Source organism: Cricetulus griseus (assembly GCF_003668045.3).
Source record: "Cricetulus griseus strain 17A/GY chromosome 1 unlocalized genomic scaffold, alternate assembly CriGri-PICRH-1.0 chr1_1, whole genome shotgun sequence".
NCBI classification, from domain to species: Eukaryota; Metazoa; Chordata; class Mammalia; order Rodentia; family Cricetidae; genus Cricetulus; species Cricetulus griseus.
The window spans coordinates 187,681,222-187,696,055 of record NW_023276807.1 but is presented as its reverse complement, the minus strand read 5'-3'; the positions used below and the strand labels follow the sequence as shown (position 1 = coordinate 187,696,055).

The 14,834-nt window shown below is 41.1% G+C and overlaps 2 protein-coding genes across 7 annotated transcripts in view; one reads left to right on the top strand and one right to left on the bottom strand.

Moving 5' to 3' along the window:
• Positions 1–9,288, bottom strand: part of Btd (biotinidase) — a 53,105-nt gene extending 43,817 nt beyond the window's left edge. For 2 of the 3 annotated variants that reach the window (XM_035453273.1, XM_027389517.2), the window contains exon 1: positions 9,162–9,284. In XM_035453273.1, the coding sequence (XP_035309164.1) occupies positions 9,162–9,193 (32 nt within the window). In that variant the 5' untranslated portion in view covers positions 9,194–9,284. Of the gene's footprint in view, positions 1–9,161 lie in introns of all 3 variants that reach the window. The other variant, XM_035453272.1, reaches the window with a different exon arrangement.
• Positions 9,289–9,361: 73 nt separating this feature from the next.
• The window catches only part of Hacl1 (2-hydroxyacyl-CoA lyase 1), a 43,898-nt gene continuing 38,425 nt past the window's right edge, over positions 9,362–14,834 (top strand). For all 4 annotated transcript variants that reach the window (XR_003479883.2, XM_027389516.2, XM_027389515.2 and 1 more), the window contains exons 1-3: positions 9,362–9,503; positions 9,697–9,801; positions 14,341–14,381. Coding sequence is in view for 3 of the 4 variants with exons in the window: in XM_027389516.2 (XP_027245317.1) it covers positions 9,432–9,503; positions 9,697–9,801; positions 14,341–14,381 (218 nt within the window). In the remaining variant the exon portion in view is untranslated. The remainder of the gene's footprint in view (positions 9,504–9,696; positions 9,802–14,340; positions 14,382–14,834) is intronic.

Below are 14,834 nucleotides of genomic sequence, written 5' to 3'. Positions count from 1 at the left end.
CCCAGGAGGTGGGGCTCAGAGATTTCACTAGGACTCAGATCTTTCTCTTTCTACCTCCATCTGCAGGAAGTGTCTTCCATCTGTGGGATTACTCTGTGGTGGCAAGGTGACAGCTCTAACTCTGGTACCACATGGTGCAGAAGTAGGAGGTACTTGCCAGTTCCATTGACTTTCCCCCAGAGCCCTGTCTAGCAACCTCTTTTAGCTACAAGGAAGACTGGCTAACGTAAACTACTTAACCAACTTGAATAAAACCATGACTTTTGTTGGCATAGGAAATCCAGATAGATATGAATTTCAGATATAATTTTAGATATAAAACAATATCTAATAAACAATTTTAGATATAAAAACGTTGAGTATCTTTATACTAAAATGTTTTTTCCACTGAGACTCTAAAGCTAAAAATTAACTATGTATCTAGGTGTAGAGATTTTGTTTGTTAAACCAGACAACCTTATCCATAAATGTTCCTGTAATCAAAACACTGACTTTTAGAACCACCACTTCTCTCTCCTCCCTCCTTTCCTTCCTTTCTTCCTCCCTCCCTTCCTCCCTCCCTTCCTCCCTCCCTCTCACCCACCCTCCCTCCCTCCTCCATTTCTAAACATCTTTGTTTGGGCTGGAGAGATGGCTTAGTGGTTAAGCACATTATCTGTCCTTCCAGGGGATCTGGGTTCAATTCCCAGCAATCACATGACAGCTCATGGTTGTCTGTAACTCCAGTTGCAGGGGATCTGACACTGCACACAGACATACATGCAGGCAAAATGCCAATACACATAAAATAAAAATAAATAATTATTAAATAAAATAAAACAGCTTTGTCACCCACTGTACATTGATTTACTGTTGCCCATTTGGAAAAAAAAATAGATCTTTTAAGTGTCTTTTAGTCTACAGGCTCTTCTTCTTTCTTCTTTATTTCCTTAAAACTAATAAAGAAGATGCTCTCAGGAGATGGCTTGATCTATAAAGTGTCTGCCATGCATGTTACAGCTCAGATCTCCAGCACTCACGTGAATATGGGGAGCAGCCGTGTATGGTTTTAATCCCAACAGTGGGGAGAAGGGGGGGGGTCGGCTCCCGGATCTCACTAGCCAGCCAGTCTAGCTAAACTGATGAGCTAGCTCCAGGTTCAAAAAGAGACAATGTCTTAAAAATAACATGGAAAGCAATTGAAAAAGACACTCAACTTCTACCTCAACACATAAGTGTACACTCCACACAAATATGTATATACAAAATACACACACACAAAGAATGAGGCAGAAGCCAGGTGTAATGGCTCAGATCTGTAATCCTGGTACCTGGGAGGCTAGGCAGGAAGACTGTGAGTCGGGGATATATAACAAGTTCCAGGCTAACCCCAGTACATAGAAAAACCCTGTCTTAACAAAACAAACAAAAACTATGAAGACATTGTCAAAATAGACAAATAAAATAGTATGATATAGGTATTAAAGAGGAAATAGAAAGTTTTATTTGGTATATATATGGTGGAAATAGACCAAATATGCATATATGAATGTAATATATATGTAATAGTTTGAATTAGAAATGTACTCCATAGGCTCATATGTTTGCCCACTTGGCCCCTTGTTGATGGCACAGTTTGGAGAGGTTATAGAACCATTAGGAAGTGGAGTATTTCCAGATAAAGTATGTCATTGGGGGTCACCTTAAGGGTTTATAGCTTCACTCTGCTCCTTGCGAATGGGAATCAATCCCCCCACCCCCACCCACCCCACCCTGCCTACCCCCATCTTCCTATGTGGATGAAAATGTGCTCAGCCAGCTTCCTATTCCTGCCACCCGGCCATGCCTTCCCTGCCATGATGGACTCTATCCCTCTGGAACTATATACCAAAATGCACTTGTTCTTTTTGAACTTACTTTTGGTCATGGTATTTTATCATAACAACAGAAAAGTATACATATATGAAACTTGATACGTATCAAAAGTGACATAATATAATATTGGAATAAGAATGAACTGTTACAAATGGTGTGGAACAACTGACTATTACAAAAAGCAATCAATTAGTTCCCTCTCTATTTCCTCATAATATAATTTATCTCAGAGTCTAGTCTAAGTTCTTGTTGTGTTGAACAAGATATTACAAAACATGCAAAGGTTTACACAAAGGGTCTATTTCTACTCTACAGCTACGAAGAAACCAGGTGTCCAATGAGAGATGTCTTTCAGTGGCAGATATGCTAGATGCCCAGACAGACAACCCTGTTTGTGAACTGCCAGTGTAAGAATAATCTAGGTGACAGGCAAATGACCACGGACTCATGAATGAGCCCAGCTGAAACTGGGTTCACAGATATGTGAAATAGATGGCAGTCCTTTTAACCTCTAAATCTGGGTGGATAGATACCCAAGCAAACCTAATTAATAAAAATATTATATAGAAATGATAAATGCAGGTTCTACCCCACCCCCCATGTGTATGTGTATTTTCTGGTTGTTGGGAGCCAGGCCAATCCAAGGCTTTCTCAGAAGCCCTGATGAAATAACAAAGAGAACATTAGTTCTGTGTCCTTCCTTGCCCAGGAGCAGATTTGGCAAGATCTGGTCTGGGCTGGGTCGAAGGCCCAAAGGCATTAAGGCTTTGGTTCCTGGGAACATGGCTTTTCCCCTGAAGTGACTGAGGTTATTAGTCTCAAAACTGCCATGGGCTCTGTCTACACACTTGAGGTATCATGTGTTCCCTTTGTACAGCATTGCTTGATTTGTTTTCTGCCAATACCATCCCATGTATGATGGCTTTCTGCTGACTCTGTGCCATTTCCCTCCTGTAAAATGTATATAAGATGCTGCACTTCTTAATAAACTTGCTTGGCATAAGCCATCAGCTTATTCGGGATCTCCTGGCCCCAGAGTTTCTGGGTGTTTTGTTGTTATTGTTTTCTTTCCCTTCATCCCTGGAATTTCCCCTCAGGAGACTGTCACTGAAGAACAACTTGCTAGTCCAAGTCATTTGGTATACTAGAGACTTAAGTATGAAGAATGAGCTTGGCATAGTGGTACACATTGGTGATCCCAGCACTCAGAAAGCTAAGACAGAAGGATACCAGTTCAAAGCCAGCTTAGACTATACAGTGAATCCAAGCAAGGCCAAAGGAAATCAAACAAATACAAAAGAGAAAACAAACTTTTTGATACAGGAAAAGGCTTAATAACTTCAAATTAGGGACCATTTATTAAATGAGATACAAAAAATAAAACATAAAGGAAAACAATTGTCACAGATAATTATAAAAATCAGTATATCAAAGGGAACAACAGGCAGATCTCTGGTTTGAGACTAGCCTGGGTTAAGAAGGGAAAATTTTTCTCAAAAAGAAAAAAAGTAACAGTAAACAAAAATAAAGACAAATAGTTTGCATTTAGGATATATAAAAGATATCTATAAACCAGTAAGAAAAAATAAGCAATCCAGTAAAGAAATTGGCAAAATATAAAAATTGGTAATTAACAGACAAAAAGCCTCATAACTAGAGTTTGCATCATTCATAATCAGAGTATCTTAGAGATGAGAAGTCATTTTATACCCATCAAACTGGCAGAAAATTATAATTTTATTTTAATGTTTGATTATAGTATGTTAATTATGCATAATGGGTTTTTTATGAGATTTTACACATGTACATAATGCATTTCAATCATAGTCTCCCTCATTACCCTTCTTTGTTCCCTCCAATTAATCTTCTTCCTAATTAGCCCTCCTCAACTGTCATGTCTTTAGCTTTATTTACTCATTTATTTATTTATTTTATTTTGAGACGGGATACCATGTAGCTCAGGCTGATCTTGAACTCATGATGTAGCTGAGGATGAACTTGAACTCATCCCTCTGCTCTGTCTCCCAAGTGTTAACATTAGATGTGCACTACCATGCCAGGATAAATTGGCAAAAACAAAAACAGTAAGTTTCCAATAGATGGAGAAAAAGGGCAGTTCTCACACAATGATGGTATGAGTGTAAGTTCTTACAGTGACTTTGGAGAACAATTTGGCAATTTCTGATAAAACTGATAATACCCCCCATACCAGTATTATACACAGAAACTCTCACATGGGGGTAAAACATACAAAAATCTTCACATAGTACACTATTCATACTCCAAGAAACTAAGTAACCTAAATGTCTACTACTGTTAGTATGTGGTCTCCTAAATGTTATCTTTACCTCAACACAGCCATGCTGGAAGGTGGGATCCAGTGGAAGGTGTCTCAGTCATTCATCTTCATGAATTGTTTAAGAATGAGTTAGTCATCTCTAGTTTTGCCCTCTTTTCTCTTCCTCATATTTCTGCTTGTTTTTCTACTCTGAGATCCTCACCAAAAACAGATGCTAGCCATGGGCTCCCAGACTTCTGAGCTGCTAGAACAGTGGACAAAATAAGTGTCTTTATAAAGTCCTGAGCAGTGGCCAGGGTTGGTAAAGCAGACTCCATAATTCCCAGCTACTTGGGAAGCTAAAGCAAAAGGCTCACCAGTTCAAGGCCTGCCTGGGCTACAGCATGAGTTCAAGGCCAGGCTAGGCAACTCACAGACCCTGACTCAAAATAAAAAGCTGGGGGAAGACCAGGCATCGAGGTGGAACAATTGCCTCCCCAGCATCACCGAGCAACTAGATAATGCCTAGTCTCATGTACCCTTTTATAACAACAGAAAATAGATAATGAAGGTACTATAAACATTAAGTTTAAAGTAATGGGAAAAGATATGCAGCCAGGGAGGGCCACCCACACAGGAGGCCCACTGTGTGTGTGTGTGTGTGTGTGTGTGTGTGTGTGTGTGTGTGTGTGTTTACTGAGTTAAAAGATGGTTTATGGGTATGTAGTGACTTCTGTTCCTTTCCTGTGTGTGAAAGACGCTACAAATATTTCCTATAAGAAAACAGGACTGGAGAGATGGCTCAGAGGTTAAGAACACTGGCTGTTCTTCCAGAGGACCTGAGTTCAATTCCCAGCAACCACATAGTGGCTCACAACCTTCTGTAATGAGATCTGGTGCCTTCTTCTGTTGTGCAAGCATGCATGCAGATAACTGCATACATAATAAATAAATAAAATCTTAAAAAAGAAAACAATAAGATGGGCATTGGTGGCTCATGCCTTTAATCCAGCACTTGGGAGGCAGAGGCAGGCAGATCTCTGTGAGTTCGAGGTCAGCCTGGTCTACACAGTGAGTTCCAGGAAAGTCTCCAAAACAATACAGAGAAACCCTGTCTCGGAAAAAAAAAAAAGTAAACAATAAGTTGTTGATAAGCCCCAAGAAGGAGCTCAAAGGTTTTGATGAACCAGGTAATGGGCTTAATTAAGTCTTTCGTTATGAAAGTGTCCCCAGTTCAACCCTACACCCTGGGAACTCTGCAGTTTTATCTCATTGCACACATTATCATTGTGGTGGTTATTGCTAACGTTAAACTCGTTCAAATTTACTTTAAAAAGAAAAAGAAAGACAAAACAAATATATAATGGATAAAACAGGGAAACCATTCTTTCTCTTTTCTTTCCATACCGTTCCTTGCTTCAGTTCTAAGTTGTGGCTGCAATACACTGCTAAAGCAAAGTCCAGGCCTTGGCAGGAATGAGCTTTCTCTAGGTCAGAGGGTACCAGGGTAATGTGTTCAGTGCCTTTCAACAAAACAGGGACCAGCAGCTTTTATTACTGAGTTATTATTGAGCTGTCCCTGATAGCTGGAGAATATAACGTTGTTTTCCATTGTTTTGTTTTTTCTTTTTCAACCCTATCTCTAAACTTTGCTACTACACAGGTCATAAATTTAAAGAGAAGCAAACAAAATCGACTTAACCTGCTTCACTCGACCAACCATTTTATCACATTATTTTATGCCTGCTCTGTCTCTGCTGACATGTTTCCTACAGCACATTTCCTGCTGTATAGTTTAAGGGTTGTTTTAAAAATAGCCCTTTATATAGATTTCTTTCTTATTTTTGACCCTGGCTTTTTACTTGCAGGTGCCATAGCTTTGCACTCTCAGCTACTCAGAAGGCTGAGCCAAGAAGACCCAAAGTTCAAGGCCCACCTGGACAATTTAGTAAAACCTGGTCTTACCATAACAAAGTAAAAGCAGGGCTTAGGGATATGAAGGGCCCAGGGTAAGACTGACTGTAAGTCCACCTACCAACCTTCTTCTATTGTTTGACCCTTGCCCTATATTTTCAGTCACAGGGAGAACAGTTGGTTAAAAATTAAGACAGGCCCCCAGCTGTGTTAAGATAACCACAGACTAGTGTAAACAAGCTTCTACAACCCCCCCCTTTAAGCTTGTACAAATATCTTGTTATCACAAATTGTACTAGTAATTATAAAATGTTATCACAAGTTGTAAATTCCAGGAATGTACTGTCACCCAGGACTTAACCTCAAATTATAAAAATACTTTTTCTTATATCACCCCTGACCCCACTTACATTTTTTGATTTAAAAAGGACCTACTCCCCATGTTCTGGGTCACAATGTAGATCCCCACCTGCCTGTGGCCCTAATTAATTAGAAGTTCTGGTAACCCATGGTGGTGGAATAAAGTTGCTTCTGCTCATCTAACTTTGGTGGCCTTGACTTCAGTATTTGCTCCCAGCCCCAAAGGTGTAGTAGCTGCCTACCATGCACAAGGCCCTGAGTTTAATCCCGATACCAGAGAAGAAGATACATACTGTTTCCGTTTTCTCCTATTGTCAGCCAGTTTGATTTTTAGCCATTCTACAATATGTCACAAATTTCTTAGTTAGCATTGATCGTCAACTTGAAACAGCTAGAATTAACTGAAAAATGAGTCTCCATAAAGTAACTGTTGGTCTCTGGGCATCCCTCTGTGAGGGAGGAATCAAGATGAATGTTAGTCAGTGCAGGAGGGCCTAGCTCACAATGCAGATGGTCCCAGGCTATCTGCAAAAGCTAGTCAAGCACCAGGCTGGGAGTAAGCCAGAGAGTGAGCCAGCAAGCAGGTTCCTCCATGGTTCCTGGTTCCTGTCTTGAGTTCTTACCCTGACAACCTTCTTCAAAAATGGAGTATGACTTGGAAGTGTAAGATAAAATAAACTTTTCTCTCCCCGAACGTGCTTTTAGGCATGGTGTCTGTCACAACAAAATGAAGTTAGAATAACAAATAACCCTGACTCGTTCTTTAACAACTGAGCAGTACATTTTGGTAAAGCATGATCTATTTTTCAAAGGTTCAGCTAGGGCTGTGCTTAAAAATGAGCACAAGGATCCCTAATGTTCTCGTGAACTGACAGAGATAAAAATCACAATCTGGGGGTCATGGAATTACTGTCTATAGAAGCTGCCCTCTTCTGAAAGTTTAATCTTCTCTGGGCATAATATTACAACTCTCTTTTTAAAATCATTTAGTTTTGAGTCAGGGTCACTCTGTAGCCCAGGCTGGCCTTTACCTTGTGATCCTCCTGCCTTAGCCCCTGAATACAGGTATTATAGGCATGCCTCATCACACCCTGCTTACAGCTCTTACTAAATCACACGGTTACCTAGATAGTATCTTCACCCACTTGGAAGAAAGTTGTCAAGCCCGTTTCTCATAATGTCAGATCTAGATTGCTATAATTAATAATCACTATTTAGACTCTGATGATTGGATCTGACCTTTGGAAAGCTTGTTGTCTGCCTTTTCTTTTCTTTTCTATTTTTTTATTATTTCATGTGTATGGGTGTTTTGCCTGCATGCATGTCTGTGCACCATGTGTGTGCCTGGTGCCCTCCAAGGCCAGAAGAGAGCATCAGTTTCCCTGAAACTAGAATTTTTTTTTTTTTTTTTTTTTTTTGTGAGGCACCATGTGGGTGCTGGAAATCAAACTCAGGTCATCTTGAGGAGTAGCTACTACTCTTAACCACTGAGCCATCTCTCCAATCCCCTAGCCTTCTGTTTTTTAAAGAAAGTTAAATTTTGGGGCTAGGGATATAGTTCAGTGGTAGAGTGCTTGCCTGATATGCACAAGGTCTTAGGTTCAATCACTAGCACTTTGTAAAAAAAAAGATTCTTCCTTTGAGTAATAAGTGAATGTAAAAACAATGCCAATTCTTTCCTTCCTTCCTTCCTTCCTTCCTTCCTTCCTTCCTTTCCTTCTTTTTTTTTTTTCTTCCTGTTTGACAGGATCTCTCTACATAGTCCTGGCGTGAAACACACTAGGTAAACTAGCTGGCTTCAAACTCAGAGATCCACCAGTCTCCATTTTCCAAGTGCTGGAGTTTAAAGGCCTTGTGGTCAGGATTCACATCACCTCTGCCGAACCACTACAGGCATGGGAAGCATGAATACTATACCGTGAACTGCAAGGTGAAGACAAGAACCAGCTCGGTGACTTTTCTCTTTGCTAAATGACAAAATATGGCCAGTTGGAAAATGATCCTTTAAAAAAAAATCTGAATTACAGCGATTTGTTACAATCAGAGTTCAGTTTGCACTTCATACAGAGTTCTGGCAGCGATTGTTTTGAGAAAGAAATCCATGCAAGGTATTACGACTTGACTATTGTCTATACAGCAGGTGCTGCTGCTTGACAAGCCTGTCAAGCAGGCTTAGCCTTGAACCGATAACTAGAAAACAACCAACATTATTACTTTGGTAAAATTCATGCAATCATACATTTAATTATTAACTTATGGCTCTAACAGACCTTAGTAATACTCAACTGGAACAAACATAAATAAAAAAACAGGGCAGAGAGCAGGGGCAGCTGCGGTGTGAAGAATGCTCTGGACAAGTTTATCTCTGAACAAGCAAGCTTGGTGTCATCTATGATAAAGAGTAGACTTTTACTCGCAGACTTAACGTGCATTCTATGGAGTGGAAAACCACAAAGTTATGAAACCAGGGAGCACCGAGGCATGACAACACGACCCACAGGCCATTATCCTCAACTTCAAACCCTCTCCAGGCTACTAGCATCCCAGCAGCCTTAGCGCGGCTCGCCCCACCAGCAAGAATTCTCGGCGGGGGCGGGGACGCGCGCCGGGGCCACGCCCCCTCCCCCACTCGGTCTCCATCTGCCTTCACCCTGGAAGTGCGCATGTGCCACCGGCCTACGCGGGCCTGAGCCTACCAGGGGCTTAGTGGAGACCGAAGCCATAGCGACGCCACCTCAGAAGTTGGGTGTCTTACCTGCTTGGCGTAGGCCGCGATCTCCGGTTCATCTCGCCTCAGCAGACAGCGGAATCGGGAAAAATCACTGGGGAATGGGCGTGTTTACGTTATCACCTCACTGAAGACTGACTCCTCCTAGTCCCGCCCCTTCTCCCATTTGCTAAAATCGGTTGGCTGCCCTCCTGTCGGTCAGCGGGTGTCACCAACAGCGAGCGCCTGACTCTGAAGCTTGTTTGGCTAGTGAAGCTGTAGGCCGCGAGAGTCCCTTGAAGCAACTCTAGGTGAAAGATGCCAGGTAGCGGCAGCAGCGAGGAGCAGGTGTCTGGTGCTAAAGTCATCGTCCAGGCCCTGAAAACGCAAGTACGATGGAGTCAAAGGCTCTGTGGAAGCAGGCGGTGGGCCGCGCGCTGTCATGGAGGTGGCGGGGTGGGGTAGGGTGGGGGAGGGTTGGCCGTGTTGGTCCTTCCTTTGTATCTCCGGGAAGGACGAGAAGACTGGGTTACCGACATGGTGACCGGCGTTTATTCCTCTGTTTCCCATCCCCTATCCCCAGAATGTGGAGTATATGTTCGGCGTCGTAGGCATCCCCGTGACCGAAATCGCCCTTGCGGCACAGGAACTGGGCATCCGATACATCGGGATGAGGAATGAGCAAGCGGTGAGTGTGCACCGAATGGCAGCTATTCGCTGCACACAGCGTTCTATCACTCCTAAAGCATTGCACATACCACTGTCCCCACTTGACAGGAAGGTGAGATGCAGAGACATTAAGTCAAAACCTGCCCAATGTCATTGGGTAACGGCATTTGAACTCGGATATTCTGAGTTTGGATCGATGCTCATACAGTTCTACCCTAGTGTACCCTGCCATGTCTGAATGTCAGAAATGGAAGGGATGGTCTTACGTCACCATTAGGCTGTAAATTCCAGCAGAGCGGCTGTGTTGTTTCATCACTGCATATGTGTATTGTCAGTATCTCGTGTGGTTCCTGTACATGATGGGTACTCAGCACCTGTGAGATGAATGATAGAAGGCCAGGACTCGTGCTGTGGGGAAGGTGAAAAATATTAGAGATGGTAAAGCTATTACTGGAACTCGGGTTTAATCTGGAATCCGGAAAAGCAAAGCAGACATTTTATGATCCCACTTGCATTTCCTCTGGCTGCCCAGTGTTACCCTCTCAGCAATACTGGCTTAAAATAGCAAGAATCTGGTGCAGATGGAGTGGTTCAATGGTGCTTGTTACCAAGCCTGATAAACCTGAGTTCAGTCTCCAGGATCTACATGGAAGAAGGAAGGAGATAACTCATTCATGTTGTCCTCTGAACACACAATGCAGGCACATGAACACACACACACACACACAGAGAGAGAGAGAGAGAGAGAGAGAGAGAGAGAGAGAGAGAGAGAGAGAGAGAGAGGGAGAGGGAGGGAGGAGGGAGGAGGAGGGAGGGAGGGAGGGAGGGAGGGAGGGAGGGAGGGAGGGAGAGAATGGGAGAGAGAATGGGAGAGAGAGAATGAGAATACATTTTTAAACAGTAAGAATCCATTTTGTATTCTGTCAGCCCAGCTGAGGCAGAGTCCTGTTTTCCACTCCCACTCCTGCCCTTTGATCTGGGCTCTTGCCACCTTTTCTCTACCATCAAATGTGAGCTCCAGTGCAGCAGAAGTTATGGTTCATTATTCATATCCCCACAGTGCTTGTTTGATGGAGGCCTTTGTGTAATATAGATGCTTACCACATTATTTACAAATTGAAAAATGTTTATCAACAAGGTAGTATTTTTAATCTGAAAACTGGTAGGTATTGAAACTCCTCCACCGCCCCCCCTTTTTTTTTCCAGTGCTGGGAATTGAACCTAGAACCTTATGCATACTAAACCCTGCCACTGAGCTGTACACTTACCTTTCAGTTTTCTTACCTGGAACAACTTTATCCTTTTACCTGCATGGGAAAGTATAGCTGTTGATCTACATTTTGTTGTTTCCTAAAGGCAGTATGTTTGCCACTGCTTCCTCTTCTGTCATTAGATATGCAATGTATATACTATATATGCTTGGTATGTGTTGCATAAGCAGTGGAAGAGAGGGATATAAAGAAGAAATGAGGTTTATTTTTAATCTCCAAATTCATCAGTTGGGAGAGTGAGGGCAAGACACAAAAAAGACAATCTAGAATACTGGTTCTCATGGAAGAAATACATGCAAGAGACAAGGTAGCAAGAGTATGTGGCTGATTCTCTGATAGGACAGGGAAGATTGATCATGGAAGAAATGTTTGTTCCTGAGGCATCAATGCAGCTTAAAGGCGTGACAAGCTGTGGGAATGGATGGGTAGGCCAAAGGATGATTATGGAAAATCACAATTGTAGTCTCTGTATCTACTCAAGTGAAATAAAAGATCTCAAGTTTGCAGCCAACCCAGTCAACTGAGACCTGAAGAGCTTGGGTTATCTTTCAGTGGTAGAGTACTTGCCTAACATGCCTAGTGCCCTGGATTTCTCTAGAACAACAACCACAGAATTAAATAAACAAGTATAATCTTCCAAGAAAGTGTCCCACAGCAGATGATGTCAGAGCTATCCTGAAGAAAGAGTAGGTGTTACCTACTAGGAAGGAAAAGGCTAGCTCTTGTGGAGGTGATGGCTAGGTTAGGGGCTCAGATGACTGTAGGTGATAATGCTACTGCTTGAGGTTGAGAATAGAGAGGAGAAACAATCAAAAGGGAAGGTGATGGGTTTAATGATGGAGTTGTTCAAAGGAAATGCAAGAAGGCTCAGGATTCAAGAGCATGTTTATGCTAAAAGGAAAGGTACACCTGGGTACTGTTTGTCATTTATCAGCTCCTTAAAGCAGTCGAGACATTGATCATATGAACAGAAAATAGGCAGATTGCCAGGAAATTCAATATATTCTAAGTACTTTATATGGCTGAGACCCCTGATTCATCCTCCTAGTAGTGTTCTGAGTTACATTCATTTTATAGATGAAGAAGCTAGTGTGCCAAGTTATTTGTCAAAACCACAGCAGAATGGAGGTGGGATCAGAATCAGAACACTTTGACTCCAGACTTTCCCGTCTTAAGAACTATGAGTACTAACCCAAGGTGGTAGTGCACACCTGTAATCCCAACACTCTGGTGGCAGAGGATGGGGGAATCTCTATGAGTTTGAGGCCAGCCTGGTCTACAGGGCTACATAGAGAAACCCTGTCTTGAAGAACCAAAAGAAAAAAAGAAAAAGATTAATTAATAAATAATAATGTCCTAGATAAAGAATAATTTATAATATGCACTCATCCCCCCCCCCCTCATCTTGTATTTGATTTAACTTCGTGTTTCCTATCTCCCTTATAAGCTGGATAGAGGAAAGTTCAGTGAAAAGTGGCCAGGCCTGGTGACTCCCAGCTGTATCCCTTAGCTCACAAGGCTTACAAGGCTTCCTTACATTCAAGGTCAACCTAGGCCACAGGGTGAGATCGCATCTCAAAACAAAACAGACAAAAAAAACATGTTGGCCATTAAGAATTGAAAACATACAGTAAATAAAGTGTAACCTGACCACGTGGAAGCAAACCCAGTAACAGAAGGATAACTGAAAAATCACATTTATTTTTAAAATATGTCCTATTTATTTTGTTTTGTTAAGATTTATTTATTTATTTTATATATGAGTGCTTTATCTGCATGTATGACTTTATGCCAGAAGATGACATCATATCCTGATACAGATGGTTTATGAGCCATAATGTGGTTGCTGGGAATTGAACTCAGGACCTCTAGAAGAGCAGCCAATGCTGTTAACCACTGAGCCATCTCTCCAGTCCCACCCCCCCCCCAAAAAAAATCACATTTAAAATATAGTAACATGGGGCTAGAGAGATAGCTCAGTGGTTAAGAGCACTGGCTGCTCCTCCAGAGGACCAGGGTTCAATTCCCAGCATCCACATGGAAGCACACAATAGTCTATAACTCCAGTTCCAGGGATTTGACACTTTCACATAAAGCACATAAAATAAAGTTAAACTAAAAAGAAAGAAAAAAAAAACAACACACTCACTGGCTCCTGTATTTATCTGAAAACTTCAAGCCAAATTGATGAGGGATAAAAGAGAAAATGCAGATTACCAATATGAGAAATGGAAATACAGACCTAAATACAGACTCTAATTTGCAAATGGGTTGGAGAAATCACAGTAGAAAATAGAAAATATTTTTAATCAATGATAATGAAAAGGTCAATGTCAAATATAATTTATAATATATAGCTAAATATTTTTAGATGAAATAGTTGAAGTGTATCTGTTAGTAAAGATTTAAAGCGAATTCTGTCAGCTTATTTTTCAAGACTAGGAAAGGAAAATCAAATCAAACTCAAGGGAAGAAGTTAAATAATTAATGCATAAGCAGACATTAGTAAAGTAGGAAACAGTATAGAAAAACTAAAAGCTTAAAAATCTCAGGACTTAAGCCGGGTGTTAGTGGCGCACGCCTTTAATCTCAGCACTTGGGAGGCAGAGGCAGGTGGATCTCTTTGAGTTCCAGGCCAGCCTGGTCTCCAGAGGGAATGCCAGGATAGGCTCCAAAGCTACCCAGAGAAACCCTGTCTCGAAAAACAAAAAAACAAACAAACAAAAAAATTCCAGGACTTGGAAAGCTAATCACCATGGGCTAATAGCAAATTCAAGGCTAGTCTGAGGTAATAAGACCAGACTCCAAACAAATCAACTGTCCCTATATAAGTAGAGTGACAGAGATAAATGATTGATAAGAAGAGGACATTCCTTTTGATTCTAAAGATACTTAGAATAGCAGTAATGAAACTTTCCTTGAAAAACTAAAATTTAGATACCTAGATTCTTAGGCCATTCTTGAAATTTATGGTTATCATATCTAATAAAAATAAGTAGTGTGCCAATTCTTCTTTTACTGGTTTTGTTTTGTTTTCAAGACAGGGCTTCACTGTGTAGTCCTAGCTGTCCTGGAACTCACTTTGTAGACCAGGCTGGCAACCAATTTAGAGATCCACTTCTCTCTCTCTCCCAAGTGAATGCTGGGATTTAAGTGCCACCATGACTAGCTCAAATTCTCATCTTTTATTAGAGTTCTTGTATATATAGCAAAGAGTTCTGTATGTTTCATTCAGTCCTCTGTCCTTTCTTTGTAGTTTCATTCAGTCCTCTGTCCTTTCTTTGTAGGCTTGCTATGCTGCCTCTGCAGTTGGATACCTAACGGGCAGGTAAACTAAAGTCCACTTTATTTGAGTACACTGAAAGTTTGGGGTAGAAAGGTATATGTCAACTGAAAGCTTAGTAGGCTTGAAAAGATTGTAGAAGATAGTATTAATAAGAAATAAGAGCTCTAACTTCCTTAGGCCACTTTATATAAAAGGCTTTGTTCCAAAATGAGATTGCTAGAGCATATTCCTGTCTATGTTAGCTAGTTACTCACCCCTTATTTTTTACTAAAAAGTAATGCTTTTTAAAAATAACCATTTTAGAAAACGTAAAAAAAAATATAAAGAAGAAAAACTAAAATTACTGTAGTTCCACAACCATTAATATTTTTTTCGTATATCTTGCTTTTTTTCTACATTCACATATTTTTTAGGTGGAATTTGGACCTCTGATAAAATTTCTACCATACATTTTTGACACTTACATATAAGCTTTAGTAATGAATTTTTTTAATT